The following is a 23812-nucleotide window of genomic DNA, read 5'->3' on the forward strand; positions in this document are numbered from 1 at the left end:
GGTAGGCAGTGGCAGGCGGGTCTCTGTGAGTTCGAGACCAGCCTGGTCTAGAGAGTGAGTTCCAGGACAGCCAGAGCTACATAGAGAAACCCTGTCTCAAAGAAAGGAAGGAAGGAAGAAAGGAAGGAACTCAAAACATTGGGGGGTTGGGGGTGAAGCAAGCACCTTCCTTCCTTGTGCTCTTCACTTTTGTTTTGGAGCTGCCGGATCCCACCAGGCTTCCAAGTCGGTAAGGTACAGAGACCCTCCTTTCACAGCCTCCCCAGCTCCGGGATCACGCGCATGCCCAGCTTGCTCTGGCTCTTTCTGTGGCTGCTGGGGATCCGAATGAACTCAGCTCCCTTGGTTTGCTAGGCAAAAAGCTTTATGGATTCAGACACCTCCCCAGATGCACCAATTAGCCATATTTTGGAAAAATAACTTAATTGAAATTTTAATTGGCTGCTTAGGAGGTGGGTGCTCCCTTGAAGAACCCTTTGTCTTCATACAAATTCTGTGTTTCCGACTGGTTTATTTATTGCTTATTCTCTCCGGATATTTAGACAATTTATCTTAGTTAGGCTTCCTTTAGCTGGGATGAAACACTATGAGCAAAGGCAATTTGGGGAGGAAAGAGTTTATTTTTACCTCACAGTTTATAGTCCTTCATCCAGGGAAGTCAGGACAGGAACCTGGAGGCAGGAGCTGATGCAGAGGCCAGGGAGGGGTGCTGCTTACTGGCTCACTCCCTATGCTTGCTCAGCCTGCTTTCTTATAGAACCCAAGACCACCAGCCGAGTCAAGGCGCAGCCAACAGTGGGCTGGGCCCTCCCCATTAGTTACTAACTCAGAAAATGCACTACTGGCCAAACTGATGGGGGCATTTTTTATTTTATTTATTTATTTATTTTCAAGGCAGGGTTTCTCTGTCGCTTTGGAGCCTGTCCTGGCACCCACTCTGTAGACCAGGCTGTCCTGGAAATCACAGAGATCCGCCTGCCTCTCCCCTGCTCTCCCCCTCACCCCCCAGTGCTGGGACTAAAGGTGTGCGCCACCACAGCCCAGCATGGTGGGGGCATTTTTTTCATTTGTGGTCCCCTTTTCCCAATTGACTTTAGCCTGTGTCGATTTGACATAAAACTAACCAGCACAAAATCAGTGGTTAAAGTCAGATTGTGGGTTTTTTTTTTTTTTTTTTTTTTTGCTTTTCAGTATAGGGAGTCGAATAACTGGGAAAAAAAAAACCCTGACCATTGCAAAAGTAACTCAGAGGAACACAGTTTAAATTGGGAGGCGTCGCCACAGCTGAAAAGCGTCAAGTAGCTAAATCCGGAAACAGACGAAGCACACATTCTTCAGAGGGGCTGCCAGCCAGAATGATCCAGACACCCTCAGGGGCTGCTGTGAAAAGCTGTTGGTCTGGTCTGGGCAGGATTCTGCCCTCCCCGCCCCCCTATGGATATTTTTGGATGACATGGGTAGAGCTGCAAGAATGGGTGTTGGGAGATCTGTCTCTTTCTTTTTTCTTTTAAATAAAAAACGAGGTGTTGTGGTTGTGTGTTTGATGTATATGTGTGTTGGGGTGTGAAGGTCAGAGGACAAGTGGGAGTCGGTTCTCTCCTTTTCAACTTGAGGGTCATCGTTAGGCTTGGCACCAGGCACTTTTTCCTGCTTAGCCGCCTTTGGCCAGGGGACCCATTTTCCATAAAAACAAAGTATGTATGAAACCCATTACTTTGTATGCTTCTTCTTCTTTTCTGCCTTTTTTTTCTCTCCCAAGAGAGGGCTTCTCCGTGTAACAGCCCTGGCGGTCCTGGAAATCACTCTGTAGACCAACCAGGCTGGCTTCAAACTCACAGAGATCTGCTTGCCTCTGCCTTCCAAATGCTGGGATTGAAGGTCTGCGCCACCACCACCCGGCGTATGCTATTTTAAAATATTAAAAGTCTGGTTGTGGTGGTGCACGCCTTCAATTCCAGCACTCAGGGGGCAAAACCAGGGGGATCTCTGTGAGTTCAAGGGCAGCTTGATCTACAGAGTGAGTTCCCGGATAGCCAGGACTACACAGAGAAACCCTGTCTCAAAAGAAAGGAGGGAAAGAGGGAGGGAGGAGGGAGGGAGAGGGAGGGAGGGAGGGAGGGAGGGAGGGAGGGAGGAAGGAAGGAAGGAAGGAAGGAAGGAAGGAAGGAAGGAAGGGAAGAAGGAAGGAAAAATAAAAACTAAACACAAAGTCTTTTCACTGCGTCTTGTAGTTTGTCACTTGCACGAGCACTGCTGAGTGTAAGTGAGCCCTGCATGGCCGGAGAGTCTGGGGAGAGAAGTAGGGACTCCAGGAGACCCCGCCGGGGCCCGGAGCCAGTGGAGAGACTTCTCCTCCATCCCCCGGATTGCCCCAGATGCGTGTGGACATGACCCTCGGGCTCCAACCTCAGACCCTGTCCCTGTGCTCACCTGGCGGCCTGCTCGGAGGTGTGTGTGGGGGGGAGAGCCAGTCCCCACCTGGCGCAGGGGTCCCCGGGCGGAGGGGGCGGGGGGACCTGGGGCAAATTTCCAGCCCCATGAGCCCGCCCCAGGGGCTCCGGTCCCTCGCGTGGTTCACATCCTCCTGGTGCACAGCACACCCGGGGCACCTCCCCTGCCCCACCCCGCCCCCTTCCCCGCCCGCCTGCTCCCTTCCTTCCAGTTCAGTTTCCGAACACCAACGCCAGGGTGCACCCTCCCGTCGCTAGGAAACGGCCCTGCTGTGGCTCTGACCCGAGGATGAAAGCCAAGCCAGGACCATCTCCTGTTCGCCGGGTTCTCAGAAGCCCGCTCCCTCCTCAGCAGAATCGTCCACCACCCGGGCTCCGCCGGAGCCAGTCTGGTCTTCAGCTTTAGCGGACACCCCCCCCTCCCCGCCCCTGTGAAGATCAGCATCCTTCCGGCCGGCCGGGAAGGGCTGTGTGACCGCGATTCCATTACGCATATATTTATCATCATCATCATCACCACCACCACCACCATCATCATCACCATCGTCTCATTACGTAGCCCTGGCTGTCCTGGAACTGACTATGTAGATCAGGCCGGCTTGGAACTCACAGAGATCCACCTGCCTCTGCCTCTTGAGTGAGAGACTCCAAGGCAGACACAACTACCTCTCAGCTATTATTATCATTTTAGATTTCTTGTTTATTTGTATTTATGTGTATGAGTGTTTGCCTCCCACGCTGGCCTCGAACTCACAGAGATCCGCCTGCCTCTGCCTCCCGAGTGCTGGGATTAAAGGCATGCACCACCCGTGCGAGCACGGGCCTCCTCTCAATGGAGTAGTGTGTGGATTTACCACGAACGCTTCCTACCATGGTGGGCTGGATGGGCTCTAGAGAGAATGCTCAGATAAAGGGACACTAACCCTCATCTGCAGAAACATCGTCGAGAAATTCACAAAGGCCGAGGAGGGGCAAAGTGAAGTCAGGGGGAAACGAGGAGGGAGCCAGAGGGGAGGCATCTGGGCCGTGAGAGAAAAGTGCTGAAGTGGAAAAGACACAGAAGGCTGGCATGTGGCAGCTCATTTGGAAGAGAGCCTGCTCCTCACGCACAAAACTCTGGCTTCCATCCCAACGCGGAATAAACAAACAGGCTCTGGCGGCTCTGCCTCTGATCGCAGATCTCAGCAGGTCTGAGGCAGGAGCATCACTTCAAGCTCCAGGCCACCCCGACACAGAAGACCCTGCTTCTCAAAGAGAAAGAGGAACGGAAAATGGGAAATGGTACCATTACCTCTCAGTTTTGGCCTCCCCAGTCTGACAAGAGACCACTGCAAGAGGACAGACTCATTGAGAGTGGTCAGTGGCCAAGACAATTGTGTCACCCTATATGCTTAAGTGGCCTTTATTTACTTACTGCCGCTATCGGGGATTGAAACTAGAACCCACATATGCTAGTCAAGGGCTCTGCCAGTGAGCTGTGTCCCCCAAGCAGTGAGGTAGGACTTTATATGTTAATTATTATTGGTATTATTATCATTGGTATTTTGAGACAGGGTTTCTCTGTGTAGCCCAGGCTATCCTGGAACTCACTCTATAGACCAGGCTGGACTGATTTACTTATACGTCTGTGTTTATGTTCACATGTACATGTGCCTATAGAAATACCAGAAAAGGAAAGATGACCCGTGTTGTGTCAGGTTCTCGGAGCCCAGAGACTAACCCAAGGAGTCGACACTCTGCTGCAAAAGCAAAAGGTTTCTTTTTATTTCAAGCTGGCCAGCTAGGATCTCACTGCATGGCGGGCAAATGAGATGCCACCCAGCCAAAAAGAGAAGCTTTTAAAGTGGCAGACCGTAAGGTTGAAGGCCACAAATTACAGTTTCCATGGTTAATTAAGGTCATACCAAGTACAGAGTTAGTAACTATACATTTTAAGGGAGATACGTTTGACTGAGATAAGACAGGGCATGGGCTTGCAGGGTTACAGGGTCACAAGGTCTGTCAGTTATCCCCTGGGCTGGGGGATCTTTTGACCAGCAATTAGCAAAGGAATGTTAACAAGAGTGGTGAACAGTTACCTCTCCTTGTCTGAGAGCAGGGGATCAGGCGCCAGCCATGGCACTCCTGATTTAAAGAGTTAAATTTTTCCTTTTCCATTACACGCTCCCTTTTCAGGGCCTAAATTTTTAAACTTTTATTAATTTTAATATTTGTTCCCTCAATCCGGAGCTGTGTTACATGCCGTCAGGTGCTGGGAGCAAACTCTTGTTCTCTGAAAGTGCAGCCGGTGCTGTTAACTGCTGATTCGTCTCTCCAGCTCTCTATTCCATTCCTTTGACCAGAAATCAGGAATTAGAGTAGATTAGAAAGAATTAAAAGAAAGAAAAATATAAAAAGTAATCTATAAATAGACATAGTGAGGGCCGGGATTGGTGGCGCATGCCTTTAATCCCAGCACTCGGGAGGCAGAGGCAGGCGGATCTCTGTGAGTTCGAGGCCAGCCTGGTCTCCAGAGTGAGTGCCAGGGTAGGATCCAAAGCTACAGAGGAAAAAAAAAAAAAAGAAGCAGGGTCAGGCATAAAAACAGCACTTCCCGTAATGGTGACCTCAGAACAGTTCTCAGAGATCACCCTGAGGTACCCATGTCCCAGGTGCCTACTAAGCTCATCCGTAGGGGTTGGGGAGATGTTAGCCAATGCACCTCTGATGAGCCAAGCCTTATTTTATTACTGACTTATCTTTGGGATTTCCATAAGTGATTGGCGAAGGATCTTGTAACTTGGACGTACTGCCCCAGACAAAGGCAGTGTGAGGGGCACCCGAGCTCATGTGTGTAGCTCTCTAAGCAGCCCTTCTTTTGTACAAACAATGCATTAGAAAGATGTTATTATGAAGCACAATTTGTGTTTGCTTTCTGTTTAATTTTATTCATTTCCCTATGGTTGTTTTTTTTTGGGGGGGGGGTAATGCCATGCATGGCTTTGTCCTGAGAAAATAAAAGAGGATTGCTGCTTTTCCTTTTTTTTTAAATTTTAAATGTACGTGTTTGCTGGAGCTGGAGAGATGGGTCTGTAGTTAATGGCACTGGTTGCTCTTCTAGAGAATTCATTCCCAGCATCCACACAGATGGCAAAATCGTGCCCCCCCATAACCACAGTTCCAGAGATCTGATGCCCTCTTCTGGACACAGTGGGCACTGCATGTTCATCACACACACACACACACACACACACACACACACACACACACACACAATACCCATACACAAAATAAATCTAAAATAATTTTTAAAAATTTATGAGTATATGTGTGTGTGTGGGTCTGTGCACTGGGGTGCAGGTGTCCTCAGAGGCAGGAGGGCCCTGAGCTTAAAGAAAGGAGAGAAAAAGAAACACTGTCTTTCTCAGTTACCAGGTTTCTACTTACAAATATTAATTCTATCTATAAACCTAGGAAATTGTAACATCCACTTTCTAGGCTTGTTTGATTAATGTTCCGTCAAATCCAGTTTCAACAACTTCATGGCCCACTTAGAATGGAAGTTAATTAAATTCTCTAAATATTCTGCTTTTACAAATTTAAACCGTTCGATTTTCTCCAGAAGCTCAATAGAAGCACGGCCAGCCCCCGGCATTTAGCGCTTGTAATAGAGTAAACACATTGAGATCTTTGACATCCCAGTACCACAGACTCGCTTGGAAGTACTCCTTTATGCCCCGTCGTCCAGTGAAAAATTCCAGTCTGAAGCAACGAATTAATCAATGACACAATTTATGTTGGACACATTTGTCACACTTTCTAATTGCTGGATTCTTTCAACATTAAAAAGCAATTAGATGGGGGCTGGAGAGATGGCTCAGCAGTTAACAGCATTTGCTGCTCTTGCAGAGAGCTTGAGTGTAGTTCCCAGAACCCACTGACAGGTGGCTCACAACTGCCGCTACCCGGCTCCAGGAGATGCCCTCTTCTGGCCCCCAAGGACACCCAAATGCATGTGGTCTAAACACACACACACACACACACACACACACACACACACACACACACGTACACACAAACGCATGCACGTACTCATTCACACACAATTAAAAGTGATTCAATAGTTGGGTGTGGTAAAGCATACCTTTAATCCCAGCACTCAGGAGAAAAAGGCAAGTAGATTTCTGTGAGTTGAAGGTCAGCCTGGTCTACATAGTGAGATCCTGGCTAGCCAGAGTTGCATAGTGAGATTCTGCTTCCAGAAACAGAACAAAACAAAAAACAAAACAAAACAAAACAACAACAACAACAATAACAACAACAACAAAACCCTAATAAATGTGTACAGTTATCCCCTCATGGTTCATTCTCTTCCTTTCTTCTTTTTTCCTCTTCCCTTCCTCTTACCCCATCTCCAACCCTCTCTTTCTCTTAAAATTTGATTAAAATATAATTACATAATTTCTCTCTCCTCCCAAGTATCCTCTCCCCCTACTCTCTCCAAAATTCATAGGGGCTTCTCTTTCACCATTGTTGTTACATACCCATATAAATGAATGAACATATAAATCCAACCTTTGGAGTTTGGGCAGTGTGGCTGCATGCCTGTGTATCCAAGGCTGACCACTTGCTGCTACTGGATAACCAATCAGGGGATCGTCCCTGGAGACTAGTTCTCCCTCTCTCCCAAGTTGTTAGTTGGCTGTGGCTCTTCATCTAGGGCTTTCGGCCTCTGAGATTTCTCCATCTACTTTAGGATGTCAGCTGGTGTAGAAATTGTTCTGGTCTTGTTTAGGCAGCCATGCTGTTGAGGCCTCAGGTATAGCTTCATGTCACAGCTAGAAGACACAATCTCACAGCAGATTTCCTGGTCCTTTGACTATCACAGTCCTTCTGCTTTCTCCCAAGACATTGCCTGAGCCTTATGTGCAGGAGTTGTGTGTTGTAATTGTATCTGTTGGGGCTGGCCATCCCATAATCAGTTGTTTTCTACATTTAACTAATTGTGGCTTTCTGTCTGTCTGGGTCTTTCCCTCTTTGTCTTCTTTTTTTTTTTTTTTTTTTTTTTTTTTTTTTTTTTTTTTTTTAACAGGGTCATACAATATAGTTCTGGCTGTTCTGGAATCACAGAAATCTGCCTGCCTCTTCCTCCTATACCAGAATTAAAGATGTACACCACAGTGCCTAGTTTTTCTCTACCCTTTTTCTTTGTTTAGTTCAGTTGGCTGCAAGCTTGTATCCTCTTGCCTTTAGTTCCTGAGTTCTGGGATTATAGCCACACGCCACCTTGCCTGGCTACAATTATTTTTTTAAGTAATTGGGAAAACATGTATTTATTTGTGTGTGTGTGTGTGCACACGTGTGCACAGGTGCATGCCACAGAACGTATGTGGTGGTCAGAAGACAACTTTTAGGAGTCTGTTCTCTCCTTGTACCAACCACGTGATTCTGGGGATCAAACTGAGGTCATCAGCCCTGGCAGCAAGTACCTTTGCCCACTGAGCCCTCTCACCAGCCCTGCCCAGTGACTCTTAGTCGTTACACAGAAGTGTTAATTTTGTGGGGTTGGCTCCTTTCCTTCCTCTGTTCCCTCATAAGGCTTCCTGGCTCGACACTGAAAGATGCTTGCAAAGCAGACACTCATTAAAAGGGCTGGGGATGGAGCTCAGTTTGGAGGGTGCCTTCCCAGCATCCGTGAAGCCCTAGCTTCGGTTACCAGAAGTGCAAAAACCCAATGTGGTGATACATGCCTGCAGTCTGGACATTCAGATGGTGGACGCAGGAGGATCAGAAGGTTGGGGTCATTTTCAAACACATTGACGGTTCGAAGTCAACCTGGGCGCCAGGAGACCTTACTGCTCCCCAAATAAAAGAATCAAAGCAAACAGTGTCACAGCTGGACATAGTGGGGAGCATCTGTGATCACAGCACTTAGGAAGAAGGAAAATTGCTAAGGGTTTGGCTAGCCTGGGCTACATGGTGAGACTCCATCTCAGACATACAGGTAAACAGGACACACGCACACACAAGGGCACGCACTCGCGAGCGCGTGCGCGCGCGCGCGCACACACACACACACACACACACACACACAAGCACACACGAACTCGAGACAAGGGGAACTGCACAATTCCTAGCGAGCAGAAGTTAGCCACCTTGGCTGTGACTGCGAGGGTGGATGCTCTGATATCCAGTTATGAGCATCCCCCCAGCACTTTGTCAGCAGTCACCCCCAACACACTGAGACTCAGACTGCATCTCAGGTTCTGGGGTACTAGCACCTGGTTTGACCAACCAGTGACTAGTGTTGGGTGCTGCTTGGGCAGCTCTGTGGGTGGGTGTGACCACCACAGGACTCTCTTCTGCATTCCTGCCTGGCCAAAGCCCATGCAGACAGCAAAGTGACATGCAGTGTGCTGGTGGTGTGGCTCAAAAGCCCTTTGTCTGGCTTTGCCCCTGGGCCAGCTTAAACTGGAGATCACCATGGACAGGCAGATCCTGGAGGGTCCCTTGGGGATGGTGGAGTTGTCCCCAGGATGGGTCATTTTACACCATCTGTCACCAGAGCTCACAGTCTGAAATCCCCCAGGCCATCATTTTCTTATATCCCTCCATGATGCAACTGAAAATTTGGGTTTGGCTTTATCAGCAGTCACCTTAACACAGGAAGCACTCTACCACTGAGACACGCCCCCAGCCCCTCACTGGGGGATTCTAGGCAGGGGCTTTACCACTGAGCCACACCCCCAGCCCCTCCCTGGGGGATTCTAGGCAGGGGCTCTACCACTGAGCCACACCCCCAGCCCCTCACTGGGGGATTCTAGGCAGGGCTCTACCACTGAGCCACACCCCCAGCCCCTCCCTGGGGGATTCTAGGCAGGGGCTCTACCACTAAGCCACACCCCCAGTCCCTCACTGGGAGATTCTAGGCAGGGCTCTACCACTGAGCCACGCCCCTACCCATCACTGGGGGATTCTAGGCAGGGGCTCTACCATTGAGCCATGCCCCAGCCCCTCACTAGGGGATTCTAGACAGGTGTTCAACCACTGAACTGTGTTCCAATTACCTATTCATTTTTTAGGGTAGGTGGGGGAAAATAAGTTGTCATAATTTTCAGGTATCCCAGGCTAGCCTCAAGATCTCTATATAGTAGAGGCCAGCTGCAAGCTGTCGATCCTCCTGTTTCCATAACTTAAGTGCTGGGATTACAGGTGTGTACCAGTATGCCTGGTCCCCCTCCATCATTTCAAAAATATTTTATTGCTTTATTTTGCGTGACTAAACGAATGCATGTGTGCACTATGTGTATGTGCAAGTGCCCGAGGAGGCCAGAAGAGGGCGCCAGATCTCCTGGAACTGGGGTTACGGGAGCTTGTAAGCTGCCCAGTGTGAGTGCGGGGACCAGAACCCAGATCCTCTGTGAGAACAATGCTCTTAACGATGCATGATCTCCTTTGCCTCATCCCATCACTCAAAAGGAAAAGATTTGTTTGTTCTTTTGTGTATGTGGTTGGGTGGGTGTGGGACACCACCCATGAACACCAGAAGGGGGCGTCCCAACCCCTAGAGCTAGAGTTACACACAGGTAATTGTGAGCCACCTGATGTGGGTGCTGGGAAGCAAACTCAGGTCCTCGGGAAAGGCAGCAGGTGCTCTTCCCCAGGGAACTGTTTCCCCAGGGTCTCCAAACCATCACTTCAATATTCTCATTTATGCTTTTTGCCTGTAAGGGTTGGGTGCAAAAGAGACAAAAACCATTTGGGTGGGAGGCACGTTTCTCTAAGTTAGATAGGAACTCACATGGTATCAAGGGACGGGCCGCAGTGGAAGCTCGGGTTTTCAACAGTTTCAGAGCAGTGTTACACCACACTGCATTTCATCGTGCATCCAGCCGGAAGCCTGAAAAATGTCAGTCAATCCCAGGAACGGCTGCACCCAGGAGTCAAAATGTCTTCCTAAAGTGGCATCATGGAGCAGGCTGAAGGAGGTCACTGTCACAGACCACAACAGAATTGAGAAAAGCCCCTGGGGGCTCCAGAGTGGTTTGTCAGGTGTGGCTCAGGTGTCAGAATTCCTGTGATGTGCTGTGTCACAACCTTCAGACCTGTAGAGTTGGCAACAATGACAAGTTAGAAAGCGCGAGAAGGGCCAAAGCCAGGTCCAGTAGCACATCCTTGTAATCCAAGCACTTGGAGGCTGGGGCACTAGGATGTCAAAGTCAGCCTGAGTCACTTAGTAGGACCTCCTCTCAAAACACCAAGGGCTGAAGTTGTATATCACGGGTGGAGTGCTGGTCTAGAATGCACCAGTGAGAGACTGGGTATTTAACAAAAGCACTCTTACCTAGAATTCAGCAGCCAGGGGCTGGGATTATGACTTAGAGCCCTGCCTAGAATCCCCCAGTGAGGGGCTGGGAGTCTCCATCAGTGCTAGAGCCCCTGCCTAGAATCCCCCAGTGAGGGGCTGGGAGTCTCCATCAGTGCTAGAGCCCCTGCCTAGAATCCCCCAGTGAGGGGTTGGGGGGTGTGGCTCAGTGGTGGAGCCCCTGCCTAGAATCCCCCAGTGAGGGGTTGGGGGGTGTGGCTCAGTGGTGGAGCCTGTCTTGAAAAACCAACCAACCAACCAAACAACTAACAAGCCACTTTGCGATGCTCATTAGAGATCATCTGATCAGAGAAAGCTGTGAAATTATAACGTGCATAAAAACCACCTTTGCTTTCTGCCCCCACTGGAACCAGAACATTGCATTTTAAAAGGTAGAAAGTATACGTCTCTGTAAACAGTGGCTTTTTACTATGATTGTGGTCTGGAGTGTCTGTGGGGCCAGAGAGACAATCTCCACTCGGAAACTCACTTTGGGAATCTTGAAAAGCCATATGGGACTAGCTAATGAGTCAGGTAAAGTCAGACGCCCGCCCAGGACACTTGTTTTTGTCTGAAAAAGCGCTTTGCCTGTGTTAGCCTTTATTGTTTTAGAGCAGTTCCAGGTTTGTGCTAAGTTCCCACCTGCTGCCACACCAGTAACTGTCCCCATTATTGCTATGTCTCATTGGCAGGTCACATTTAGTGCTGTTACTGGGCCCACACTTACACATCATTGTCAGCGAAGACCATAGTTAATCAGGCTTCACTCCCCCCAAACAATGCTGGGATCCAACCTAGGGACCACTGAGCCAAGCCCCCCAGCCCCTCACTGGGGGACTCTAGGCAGGGGCTCTACCACTGAGCCACGCCCCCAGCCCCTCACTGGGAGATTCTAGGCAGGGGCTCTACCACTGAGCTACACCCCCAGCCCCTCACTGAGAGATTCTAGGCAGGGGCTCTACCACTGAGCTACACCCCCAGCCCCTCACTGGGGGACTCTAGGCAGGGGTTCTACCACTGAGCCACACCCCAGCCCCTCACTGGGGGACTCTAAGTAGGTGCTTTAGGGCAAGCCAACTCAGAACTGTCCTCCGGCCTCTACAAGCTTAGGATGGTAAGTAGGATATTCTTTTGGATTTTTTTTTTTGGTATTATTTTTGTTTTATTTTGTTTTGAGTTCTCTGTGTAGCTCTGACTGTCCTGGAACTCACTCTCTACACCAGGCTGGTCTGGAACTCACAGAGATCTGCCTGCCTCTGTTTCCCTAGTGCTGGGATCAAAGGTGTGTGCCACTACCACCTGGCGGTAAGTAGGATATTCTAAGAGTTTACCTGAAGACAAACTATCTTATTTCACACACACCAAAACTAGTTCAGGCTGGACCAACTTTTCCATTCTTCCACCCAAATATAACGAGAGTATAACTGGATAAAGTCTGACTAGATTTGATAGTTGGGGATGAATTTATCCCATTTTTCTGAGGGGTTTTCATGTAGCCAGATGCAGGTGGGATTCCAAAACAGCTAGGTACATTGTTTCAAGATGGGTGTGTGAGCATAGAACACGCAGGTAAAGGCAACAGGCTGCCAATTACATCATTAGATAAGGAGAGTGTAGTATAGTCCAGGCCAAGTAGAGTCCTAGGTTGCTAAGCTATTCCTTATGCTTGCCATCCTCAGTTTGATTGGATGGTGGTGGAGAAAGAATATGCATTCATTAGAAGTCAAATTTGGATTTAAAAATATTTTTTTGTTGATGGTGACAAAGACTCAGTATGTAACCTTGGCTAGCCTAAAACTCAGAGATCCACCTGTCTCTGTCTCTCACATGCTAGGATTAAATGCCTGTGTGTGCCACCATGCCAAGCCCACACTTGGGATGGCTATGTTTTATTATTTCCTGGGTCACAGTGCAAGAAATATCAAATATGAGTCTTTTTCTATCAAGTACTATAAAACTTGTGTTTAGGATAAGGAACTCAGAAATATGCCCCCAACTCCTTGTAAGACTTCTATGCTAATATTTTAATCTTGCCACGCAGTGAAACCTTTGTTTACACAAAAAAGCTCACAGCTCAATTCCAGGGATCTAGTGGTCAGAAGCAGTGACCCTGTCCCCTTGGAGCAGTGACCCCTGTCCTCTTGGAGCAGTGACCCTGTCCTCTTGGAGCAGTGACCCCTATCCTCTTGGAGCAGTGACCCCTGTCCTCTTGGAGCAGTGACCCCTGTCCTCTTGGAGCAGTGACCCCTGTCCCCTCATTTTCTGTGTGCCAATTCTTTCCACACTAGCCAGTTGAATTAAGACGGTGAGTGGGACTCGACCAATGGGGGAAAGACACAGCCACCATCCGAATTAGAATAAAACCCGATGTACTTCCTGTCTGTGTGCCCACCTTCGCAACACACTCTAGATCAAGAGTAAAGTTTGCCTGTCCAGACACTTCAGTTGGAGCTGTGCTCCTCTACGTTGTGACCCCAAGCTTATTTCTAACAACTGGAGATCAACAGCCTCTCCTCATGCTGGGTGGTGAGACCTGCACGCCCTGGTTGAAACGTTTTGATATGCTTCAGATCTTTGTTTTTGAGGCAGGGTCTCATGTAGTGGAGAGACCTTGCTTCTCATTCTCCTGCCTCTAAACGCTGGGGTTAAGTTCCAGGTAATTCCCCTCTGCAGTGCTGAGAGCCCTTGTGCCTGGCATCTCATCTGCCTTATTGACTGGGTGCTGCCTCAACCACATTCTCCAAAACATGCGGTCTTCAAACACTGTGACGAGGCTGTCTCCACAGCCCCACTGTCCCTGGAAACCCATGGTAATCTCAACTATAATTCAAATGCATTGAATTTAGTGTAGCATATCTCACAGCTTAGTGACACCGTGCCCGGTGCTGTCTGTTGAGTGTAGGAGACTGTGGACCTGATCACTGTTAGCCAGACATGTAAGGTCCAAAGTGCCCCCCTCCCCAAATGGCAGGGCTGGTGACAATGTCCTAAACAGAAGGACTCTGACCAGGTAAACAGAAAGATTATTACCAGGTAAGAGAAATCTAAAGGTGGACTTGTTTGCCAGGCACCTCCCTCAAAAGTCTGCCTGTGGCAAGGGCATCTAGTTCTAGGTCAATCTAGAAAAGCCTGTATCAACTCAGAGATGCCACCTTGCTATCGTAAAAAATCTGCTTACTTTTCCACCTCTGCCCTGGGAGGGGAAGAGCCTTGGCAGTTTCATCTCCAATAAACTACCCATGGAGTAATCTGGTTCGGTGGTTTTGTTGAGGACTTCTGTTTAGGACTGCCATTTTGGGGGGACACTTTCGACCTTACATGCCTGGCTAACAGTGGTCAAGTCCACAGTCTCCTACACTCAACAGACAGCACAGGGCACAGTGTCGTTAAACTGTGACATCTGGTACACTAAATTCAACGCATTTGAATTATAGTTTAGACTAACATGGCTCTGTGTGGGTAAAGATACTTGCCATTAAGCCAGATAGTCTGAGCTAGGCCTCTGGGGTCTACAAGGTGGAAAGAACTGATTCCTTCAAGCTGTCCTCTGATCTCTACATGTGTCCTGTGGCAAAAATGCACCACCACCAAGCACAGAAAATATGTGCTCGTGTCCATGCAGCAGAGGCAGGTGGAGGCCTTTGGGGCCAGCCTGATGTACACAGTGAGTTCCAGGTTAGCCAGGGCTACATAGAGACCCTGTCACAAAGCAAGCAATAGCAATAAACAAAGCATAAAAAAAGACCAAGACAGTCACAGAAAAAGATATGAACCAGTTTAGGCAAAATAATAATTTATTACAGTGCAATTGGCAGACAGATATTGCCGGTAGGTATATTATTATTCTCTCACCGTTTGAGAAAATGATAAATAACTTTAAATATTACACAATTACAGAGGTCCCTGAGGATCAGGGCCGGGGCTCTAGGCACTTCCTCATTGTTTGGAGACCATCTGTGGGCAGATAATACCCTTCAATGAGGAGACCTGGGAATACCCACGTGAGCTTGGGTTCACGTGGGAGTTGGAATTTTGCTAGCTGTAAGTTCAGACATGAGTGATGGCTTCAGTGAAGGGACAAAGGCAGTCCCTGAGGCAGAAATGAGGTGACAAGAAGGCAATGCCGGGGATGCAGCTTAGTTGGTAGATAGCGTGACTGGCTTACACTAAGCCCTGGGCTCATCCCCAGCACCTCACAAACCTGGGTGGGTTGGTGCATGCCTGTAATCCCAGCACTTGAGTGGCGAAGGCAGGAGGCTAAAGTTATCCTTAGATTTTAGCCAGCTGGGATGCTTGAGACCCTGTCTCAGGAAAGGGTGGGAGGCCAATACTGAGGAAAGGGCAGTGAGAGACCAAACTCAAACAGAGGCAGCGTAGGACCTCCCTGTGATGAGCATGCACCCGGGCAGCCAGCACCCTCGCTCTACCCAAGGAGCAGCAATGGATAGATCTGGTGCAGGACTCCAGTGTTTAAGACTCTGAACAAGGCCAAGCAGGACCCTCCACCGGATCCTAGAGTTACACGTGCCAGGAGGGAACCAGCGCTTGATTCATGAAGGATTCCAGTCAACAGCCCCAGCTCCTGGAAGGCACAGTCAGCTGTCTCGACAAACGGTGGTGGCCTTCGCCTAGGACTGACAGACTTGCACGGTCACGCTGGAGTTGGTCACTCTGGCCCCATAATGGCCAGCCCAGAACTGCGTGTCCTGGCCCCAGTGTTCAAAAGACACGAAACGGACGCCCCTCCTGATATTGGAGAACACATGGGTGACCTGGAGGTAGAAGGGGACAGTCTGTGTCACAGCCCTTCCCAGCAGGCAGAGCTCACCCAGACGGCAGTCGTGTTACTCTGTCTACTCCCTGTCTTCTTCTGAGATCTTGCCGTGTTGTCATTAACAGGTGGAATCTAAGGCTAGGTGTGGTGACAGGCCTCTGTCATCAAGAGGCTGGGTGGCTGAGGCATGGGGATGGAAAGTTAGAGGACAGCCCAGGCTGCATAGTGGGGTCCACAACGGTTGGGATATATATAGCAAGAAACTGTTGCAAAGAGAAAGCAAAACAAACAAACAAACAAACAAACAAAAATCCCAACCAAATAAAAGAGGTTTTATCAGCAAGAATGTGGCAGAAATTCTGGGTGTGGCTGTGTACATCTGCAATGATTCCCAGCGTTTGGGAAATGGAAGGAGCTCAAGGCTAGCCTCGGCTACTTAGTGAGTTTGACACCAGCCTGGGCTATGTGAGACCATGTCTCAAAAAAAAAAAAATAAAAAATAGTGAGGCTGAGTAGTCTTATGGAGAGACTTTTCAAGCTAGGTCAGAATAGGCCAAGTACCTGAAGCTTATACATCTCCTGGTGCTCTTCCCACTATGGGAGAAGTCGGCCTGCCCTGGGGCCGCCACGATGTGAGGAATTTCAGTGTTGACTGGCCCAGAGATCTCACGGAGGAGATCTGAAACTAAGTCAACAGTGATTCTTCACATCATGGTTGCCCCAGCCCTGCAGACTGCCAGTTGTCATGGTCACCCACCACTACCACTCTGCCCTTCAGCTTGTGCTATGGTCTGAGAGCTTTGTTGGAATGGGAGAGACTGCAGTCAGAACTGCCCAGCCCAGCTTTCTCCACATACTGCCTCAGGGTGACAAGACAGGGCAGGGCTAGGGAAATGGTTCTGTTGATAAAGGGCCTGGGTTCAGTTCCCCAGCACCCATGTGCAAGCTGGCTGTGGTGGCTCCGTCTCTAACTCACTGGCCAGTCACTTTAGCCAATCAGTGAGGTCCTCGTTCAGTGAGAGATACTGTGTCAAAAACTAAGGTGGAGGGTGATAGAAAGACATAAAACATTGACCACTCTGCCTTCCACACACACATGACAGGCATAGTCCCCCCCCCCCCCACGAGACAGAGAGATAGTAAAATGACTGCTATTGATCAAGCAGCACTAGGGGTTGGGGTAATGAGACAACCACAGTCCCTACTACCCTTTCCTCCCCCAGTGGGCACCCAGTGAGTGGCTCATCTTCGCTCTGACCTCACCTGCAGGTAGATATTGTTGTTCCATTGTTCAATGGGGTCCGGCACAGCCGAGAACTTATCGAGGACATTCTGGTGAGCGTCAAGAAGTTTGACAAGGAGACGGTACTTACAGCCACTGTCATGTCGGGCTCCCCACCTGTGGGAAGGGGATCTGAATGTATCACCTGTCTTTGTGGGTGTCTAGCCCCCCTGTGGGTACTAATTAAGTTCCTCAAAAGGGTCTTTGGGGGCTGGCAAGATGGCTAAGTCAGTAAAGTGTTTGCCACACGAGGATAAGGAACTGGGCTTGAATCCCAGGACTCAATTAAGAGCTGGGTGTTAAACCAGGCGGTAATGGTGCACACCCTTAATCCCAGCACTTGGGAGGCAGAGGCAGGTGGATCTCCAAGTTCAAGACCAACCTGATCTGCAGAGCAAACTCCAGGACTGCCAGAGCTACACAGAGAAACCCTGTCTCAAATCCCCTCCACACAAAAAGCTAGGTGTTGATGGATATGTAGGCACACGCCTTTAAACTCCCTGGAGGCAGAGGCAAGTGGATATCTGTTGAGTTTGAGGCCAGCCTGGCCTACAGAGAGTTCCAGGTCAGCCAGGGATACTTAGTCTCAGAAGAAAATAAAAAGCCGAAAAGCCAGGTGCTGTGGAATAATCCTGTTGTTCACTGTAAATATGTATTACTCTTATTGGTTAATAAAGAGCTGACTGGCCCAGGGCTAGGCAGGGTTGTCGGGACAGAGAGAACACTGGGAAGAGGAAGGGTGGAGTCTCAGGTGTCCTAGCCAGATGCAGAGGAAGCAAGATGTGTAGAAAATGAGGTAACAAGCCATGAGCCACATGGTAGAATTCAGATAAGAAATATGGGTTAATTTAGGTGTAAGAGCTAGTTACTAACAAGCCTAAGCTATTGGCTGAGCATTTACAATTAGTGTTAAGTTTCTGTGTGGTTATTTGGGAGCTGGCTGGCAATCCTCACAAAAAACCCCACCTAAAGCCAGGGAGAGTGATAATGAAAGGGCTAAACTAAATTCAAAGGCTTCACTTCTAATAATGTAGAAATAAAGGGACCAGACCCTCACTCAGGCCCTGCTTTAGTAGCCATGATAAGCTATAAAAGACACGTAGGCCTCTAACACAGGGAAACTCCAGATCCTCTGGCCTCCCGGAGCCTAGGGCCAAAACTGAACACAAAGAAACCCCAGACCCTCCCTAGCCTCCTAGATATTTGCTTCCTGGGAACTGTTTGGCCACAAAAGAAACTCCAGGGGAGATCAAAACCTCCCCTGTAGTCTCCAGAATACAGTTCTGAAAACTATTGGTATCTATGAACAACAGGCCACCTGCAAGTAACAAGTCAAAGCCATAGAAACCACAGAATGTTCCCTCTCAGCACTGACCAATGAGAATAATTGGTACACAGGTATTTCATGCCAAAATATGACTTTGAGAAACTCTCCTAATTGTTCCCAAATGTCAACCAATCAGAAATCAATCCGTACCTACTGATGTAATCCTGTGGCTTTTGTCTTTAAAACCTAGCAGTAGACAGGGAACTTTGCTCCCTCTGGGGACTGCTGCATCAGCTTGCTAGACAGGGTCCCTGCCATGGTTGGATGAACAATCAATAAAACCTTGCATTTGCAGTTTGGTGGGTCTGTCTTCCTGGTGGTCTCTGGGGATCTTTGTGACTTGGGCACAGCTATACATGTTTATAATCCCAGTACTGGGAGGGCAAAAACAAGTGGACTGCTCCTGAGGAATGACAGTAGGCTGACCTCTCCCCTCCACCACAGGCACACATACTAAATCAGCCCCAGATCTTATGAGATGGGCCTGCTAGCTCAGGCAAGTAACTCCTGTTCTTATAGAGGCTAACATGGGAATACCTTCAGGACAAGGCCAGCCTGGGCAACTTGGTGAGACTCTACCTTAAAATCAAACTAAAAAGAGACCTGGCATATGTGTGTGTGTGTGTGTCTTAGCGTTGGAGGTTTTTCCTGGCACGCATGAGACCATGGACCGTGGGTTTGATCCCCACTTCTGTTCCTGTCTTTGCCCCAAAACAATGATCTTGGAGAGATGATCTCTGGGCCTTTGAGGAGCCATGACTGCCAGGACATTGTCTTTGTTGGAGCCTCCAGTCATACCAAATAGTCTACCAGACTGAGGACATGGCTGGCCACGCCCACAGAGAGGCTTAGACGGGAGCTGGCTGCTTCAGAAAGATCCTTGATGCAACTTAGGGCTATGAGTTAACGCCAGTTCACCTGGAGGCTGTGGTTAACCACCTGGGCAAGCAGCCAGTCGGTCAGACATTCCATGAAGCCCCAATAAAAACCTTACGGGGGAGCTGGTACTGTTCCAGACATCTTGATACACATTACTATCCAGCTGGTAACACTTGACTCCAAAGAGGGAGGCTTGTGATCAAGGTTCCAAAAATGTGCCCACAGTCTCACACTTACAAAGCCCTAGCTGTGTTTCATGGGAACTCATTTTATTTCAGCTTTTTTTTTTCCTTTTTTTAGATGTTGCAACATAGCCAATGCAGGTCTTAAGCTCATCTATGCCATCCTGGGATTCACCACGTTTTGCCTCAGTGTCCCAACTGCTGGGATTACAAGAGTGTGCCATGGCCCCAGTGTTTATGGCAAATGACCTTTTCCTGGCCACACACTCACCAGTCAGAGACAGCAATCTCCACACCACCACTGTCCAGCAGCTCTGGCCACAGACCCTTCTCCTCCAAGTCCACGACCTGTTTCTTGCGACACCAGCTAGAAAGAAGGTGGGAGAGGGGTCGTGAGAACAGGCAGGGCCTTTCTCAGCAAGGGCTCTGGCCCTTGGGGATGGGGCTTTCACCTGAAGGAAGTCACGAAGCAGGTCTGTGAGGGGGCCCCGGGCACAGTTTTCTTGTTCTTCTCTACCACCCAGCCATCCCCGCCGTGCTGCACCATCCACTTGCGCAGGCCTTCTGTAAAGTAAAAACAAGGCTTGAGTGGCGTGATTGCAGCACCAGGGAAACTGAGGCATTAGGATTGCAGTCTGGGAAGAATTAAAAATTCATGTAAAAACAAAAGGAGAGAACTGACCGCACAAAGTTGGTCTACGACCGCCCCACACCTGTGCCGTGACACTCGAGCCCTTTTGCACACGCAATAACTTAAAAAGGTATATCTGTGCACCATGCATGCTTGGTACCTTTGGAGGCCAAAACAGAGGCTCTAAGAGAAGGTGGGACCCCCTGGGACTGGAGTTACAGATGGCTTTCAGCCTCCGTGTCAGTGTTAGGAATTGAATTCAGATCCTTTGGAAGAGCAGCCGGGCTCTTAACTGAAATCTCAGGTAGAGGGTATGGTTGGGTCCTCCCAAGCTCCCTCGTGGTTGGTCAGGTCCCACTTCTGGCCCCTCCCTCTGCTTCACCTGTAGACCTGCTTCTCAATCTACTTGTCCCTTGGGCCCCGCCTATTGCATAGCTTGTGACTTTCGCCCCATCCCTTCTCCCTGGCTCCCTCGTGGCTCCTGACCTCAGCGATTTGACAGGTTCTCTCGGGGTCCCATCTCCATTGTGATCCCGCCCCCATCCCTTCCCATTGGTTCCCTCATGACCACGCCTCACCCCATCCATCAATTATCCCGTGACTCCGCCTCCCATTTCTCTCATAGATTCTTTTTCGTGGCCCCGCCCCCTCAGCCCGCCCATCGATTATCTTGTGACCCCGCCCTCCATCCCTCCAGTGGGTTCTCTGGCGGCCCCGCCCATGGCCTTCCCTGTGACCCCGCCCTTCATCCCTTCAGTGGATTCGCTCGTGGCCCCGCCCCCTCAAGCCCGCCCACCACTTATCTTGTGACCCCGCCCTCCAGCCCTTCCCTGGATTCTCTCGCGGCCCCGCCCATGGCCCTCCCTGTGACCCCGCCCTGAATCCCTTCTGTGGTTTCTCTCGCGGCCCCGCCCATGGCCCTCCCTCGGCCCCGCCCTTCACCTTGTGACCCCGCCCTCTATCCCTCCGGTGGATCCTCTTGTGGTCCTGCCCACTGGCCTCCCTCAGCCCCGCCCACGGGCCTCCTCGGCCCCGCCCTTCACCTTGTGACCCCGCCCTCCATCCCTCCGGTGGATCCACTTGTGGTCCCGCCCACGGCCCTCCCTCGGCCCCGCCCTTCACCTTGTGACCCCGCCCTCCATCCCTCCGGTGGATCCACTTGTGGTCCCGCCCCCGGCCCTCCCCAGGCCCCGCCCCCGGCCCCGCCCTTCACCCCGCGCAACGGTTCCCCGCGGCCCCGCCCTCGCGGCTTCCCGGACGACTCACCCTGGCCGCAGGGGTTGCTGATGAGGTTGCGTCCTATGGGTCTTCGCGCGCAGAAGTGGCCCAGCGGGCAGGGCCCGTCTGGGCGGGCCGGGGGCAGGCAGCGGCGGGCTAGGGAGAGCAGGGCGCGGCCCTGGGCGCTGCGGTCCCGGGCCAGCACCAGCAGCCACAGGGCCTGGCCGTCCACCATGGCGCGCCAGGCGCGGCACACCCGGCGGCAGTGCAGCAGCAGCGAGCGCGGGGGCACGTGGCTCAGCACCACCAGCAGCAGCTCCGGGGGCAGGCGGCTCAGGTCCAGCGTCTCCCGGGGGTCGGGCTCCGGCTTGGGGACCCGGGCCCTGGAGGTCCAGGAACCCATGGTCCCCGCGCCCCGCCTGGTTGGGGCTGCAGGAGGGGAGGGGTCAGATGTCAGTGACCGGAAGCCTCGGCGACCGACGCGCAGCTTCCGCTGCCCGCTTTGCAGCCGCGCACCCCAAGACTGTGAGCCCCGAAGCTAGCGATCCGCGGCCGCCCACGTCCCTCGCCGCCCCGCTGTCCCCAAGCCTCACCCCCCCCCCACACACACACCCGAACCCGTTGGCGCTCACCAGCACCCCTGCCAGCTCCCCTCCGCGGCCTGGAGGACCGCATAGCTCTAACCCTGCCTGAGCTCTAAGCCTGCTGTCAGGTGGGGCCTCTCCGAATTTCCTAAAGTCCCAGCCCTTTGGTTCCAGACCCCACCTGCTTCCGGCTGAGGACACCGTGGGAATCCACCTGAGGACACGGTCCAGGCCGGGGGCTCTGGGGCTGTCCTAGATTCAGCAACAATCCGACACTTGGAAGACCCTAAATCCGCAGGAGACGCCGGGCATCTGGCCACAGCTGTTACTTTGGCGAGGCATCCGGCTCCACCCCTAAATGCCTTGAACCAGTCACCTTTAATGCCAGACTTAATCATCCGTGATTTACAGGGAAAGACAGGCTCTAGAGGAAAGCATCAGCTCAAGTTGGCTGTTTCGCTTTGCCGAGCTAGCCCATCCCAGCCCCCACATCCCAGGGTAGAAAACGGAGGCCAAGTGACCTCACCAAGGGACTGACTGAAGGACTAGTAGGTGCAGGTAGGTCTAGATCCAGATTTTTCTCTTTTTTTTTGCTTTGGGACAGGGTCTCACTTCGTAGGCCTGGCCGGCCTGGAACTCACCGTGTTGGCAAACTCACAGAGCCCTGTCTGCCTCTGCTTCGGGAGTGCTGGGACTAAAGGCACGCACCACGATGCCCGGCTCTTTAAAAACTGATTTTCAGTGTTTGTTTGTATGGGCGTTTTTGCCTGCATTTATTATGTCTGGACTCTGAAGCTCCACCTCTGGAGTACTGAGATTACGGTGACCACACCCTGTTTATAGAATCATTTATTTTAACCAGTGTATCAGCTCTATCCAGTGCAAAGGTGTGAGTCCACAAATAGAACCGGGGCTGGGTTCCTGTGCACAATGACCTTGTTTCATAGAGGAAGACACATGACCAACAAAATACGTAGACACAATAAGCAGCCTCGAGTGAGTGTTGGGAGACTAATTACAAATTGTTTTTGTTTTTGTTTTGGTTTTTCGAGACAGGGTTTCTCTGTGTAGCTTTGGAGCCTATCTTGGCACTGGCTCTGGAGACCAGGCTGGCCTCAAACTCACAGAGATCCGCCTGCCTCTGCCTCCCGAGTGCTGGGATTAAAGGCGTGCACCGCCAACGCCTGGCTAATTACAAATTCTTACCTGAGCCTGGTGTGGATCCCGGCTACTTGGGGGCTGAGGCAAGACAATCTTACATGCTAGGCCTGCCTGGACAATTTAGTGCGGGCCCGTCTGAGACTAAAAAGTCCTAGAGATACAGATCAGAGGTAGAGCGCTTTAGAACCATGGAAATGGCCCTGGGTTCAACCTTCAGAGTGGGCAAAACCAGAAAAACAAATCTCCATGCGCCAGAGGCAGAGGCAGGCAGATCTTTGTGAGTTCCAGGCCAGCCTGTTTTACAGAGTGAGCCCCAGACCAGCCAGGGCTGTATAGTAAGACCCTATCTTTAAAGAAAGAAGGAAAGGAACTGGGCGGTGGTGGCACACGCCTTTAATCCCAGCACTCGGGAGGCAGAGGCAGGTAGATCTCTGTGAGTTCGAGACCAGCCTGGTCTACAAGAGCTAGTTCCAGGACAGCCACCAAACCCACAGAGAAACCCTGTCTCGAAAAACCAAAAAAAAAAAAAAAAAGGAAAGAAAGAAAATCATCTCTTACAAACCCCCAAACACTCTCTGTAAATGTGGAAAAGAAAGACATGGTTAATTAGTGAATGAACCTTTTCACTCCATAAGGTACATCAGCCATGATAGTCACAGTCCTCATGGGTAATTATTTAGTCAGTAGGTTAGTGATCCATGCTATGGGAAAACAGTGTAGACACAGGCCCATGACAATAGCCAGCTGGCTTGCTGGAAAGAAGACCCCTTGTCCCCAGAAGTGGGTTGCCTTGGCTGAAGAGGCTGGCTTCATTTTTTCTCAGAAAGGTTTATTTTTAATCTTTTTTTTTTCCCCCAAACCCAAGACCTTGCTCAAGGGCCACTGAACTCCATTTGTCCCCAGCTCTTAGGTTTTGAGATAGAGTGTCACTCTGCAGTTCAGACTGACTTCTGCCTCCTTAGTTCTGGGGTGACAGGCCT

General features: G+C 50.5%; 1 protein-coding gene across 4 annotated transcripts; it reads right to left on the reverse strand.

Moving 5' to 3' along the window:
* Positions 1 to 4612: 4612 nt before the first annotated feature.
* On the reverse strand, positions 4613 to 22415 carry LOC100770350 (F-box only protein 27). Of its 4 annotated transcripts, XR_004771226.1 has the most exons (7): positions 21853 to 22019; positions 21136 to 21516; positions 19691 to 19802; positions 19510 to 19605; positions 16832 to 16967; positions 10231 to 10534; positions 4613 to 4782 (listed from the first exon to the last, which is right to left on the reverse strand). XR_004771226.1 is itself a non-coding variant. In XM_027430513.2 (6 exons), exons 2-6 carry the CDS (start codon positions 21488 to 21490, stop codon positions 10529 to 10531), a joined length of 705 nt encoding a protein of 234 aa, XP_027286314.2. In that variant the 5' UTR covers positions 21491 to 21516; positions 21853 to 22019; the 3' UTR covers positions 9458 to 10528. The 4 variants fall into 4 exon arrangements, 3 of the variants coding, with proteins under 3 accessions (XP_027286314.2, XP_027286315.1, XP_027286313.2); XM_027430513.2 differs by lacking the exon at positions 4613 to 4782 and having other exon boundaries at positions 9458 to 10534; XM_027430514.2 differs by lacking the exons at positions 4613 to 4782; positions 10231 to 10534; positions 21853 to 22019 and adding exons at positions 14568 to 15566; positions 22313 to 22415.
* Positions 22416 to 23812: the final 1397 nt, after the last annotated feature.

Source organism: Cricetulus griseus, chromosome 9 (assembly GCF_003668045.3).
Source record: "Cricetulus griseus strain 17A/GY chromosome 9, alternate assembly CriGri-PICRH-1.0, whole genome shotgun sequence".
Taxonomy (NCBI): domain Eukaryota; kingdom Metazoa; phylum Chordata; class Mammalia; order Rodentia; family Cricetidae; genus Cricetulus; species Cricetulus griseus.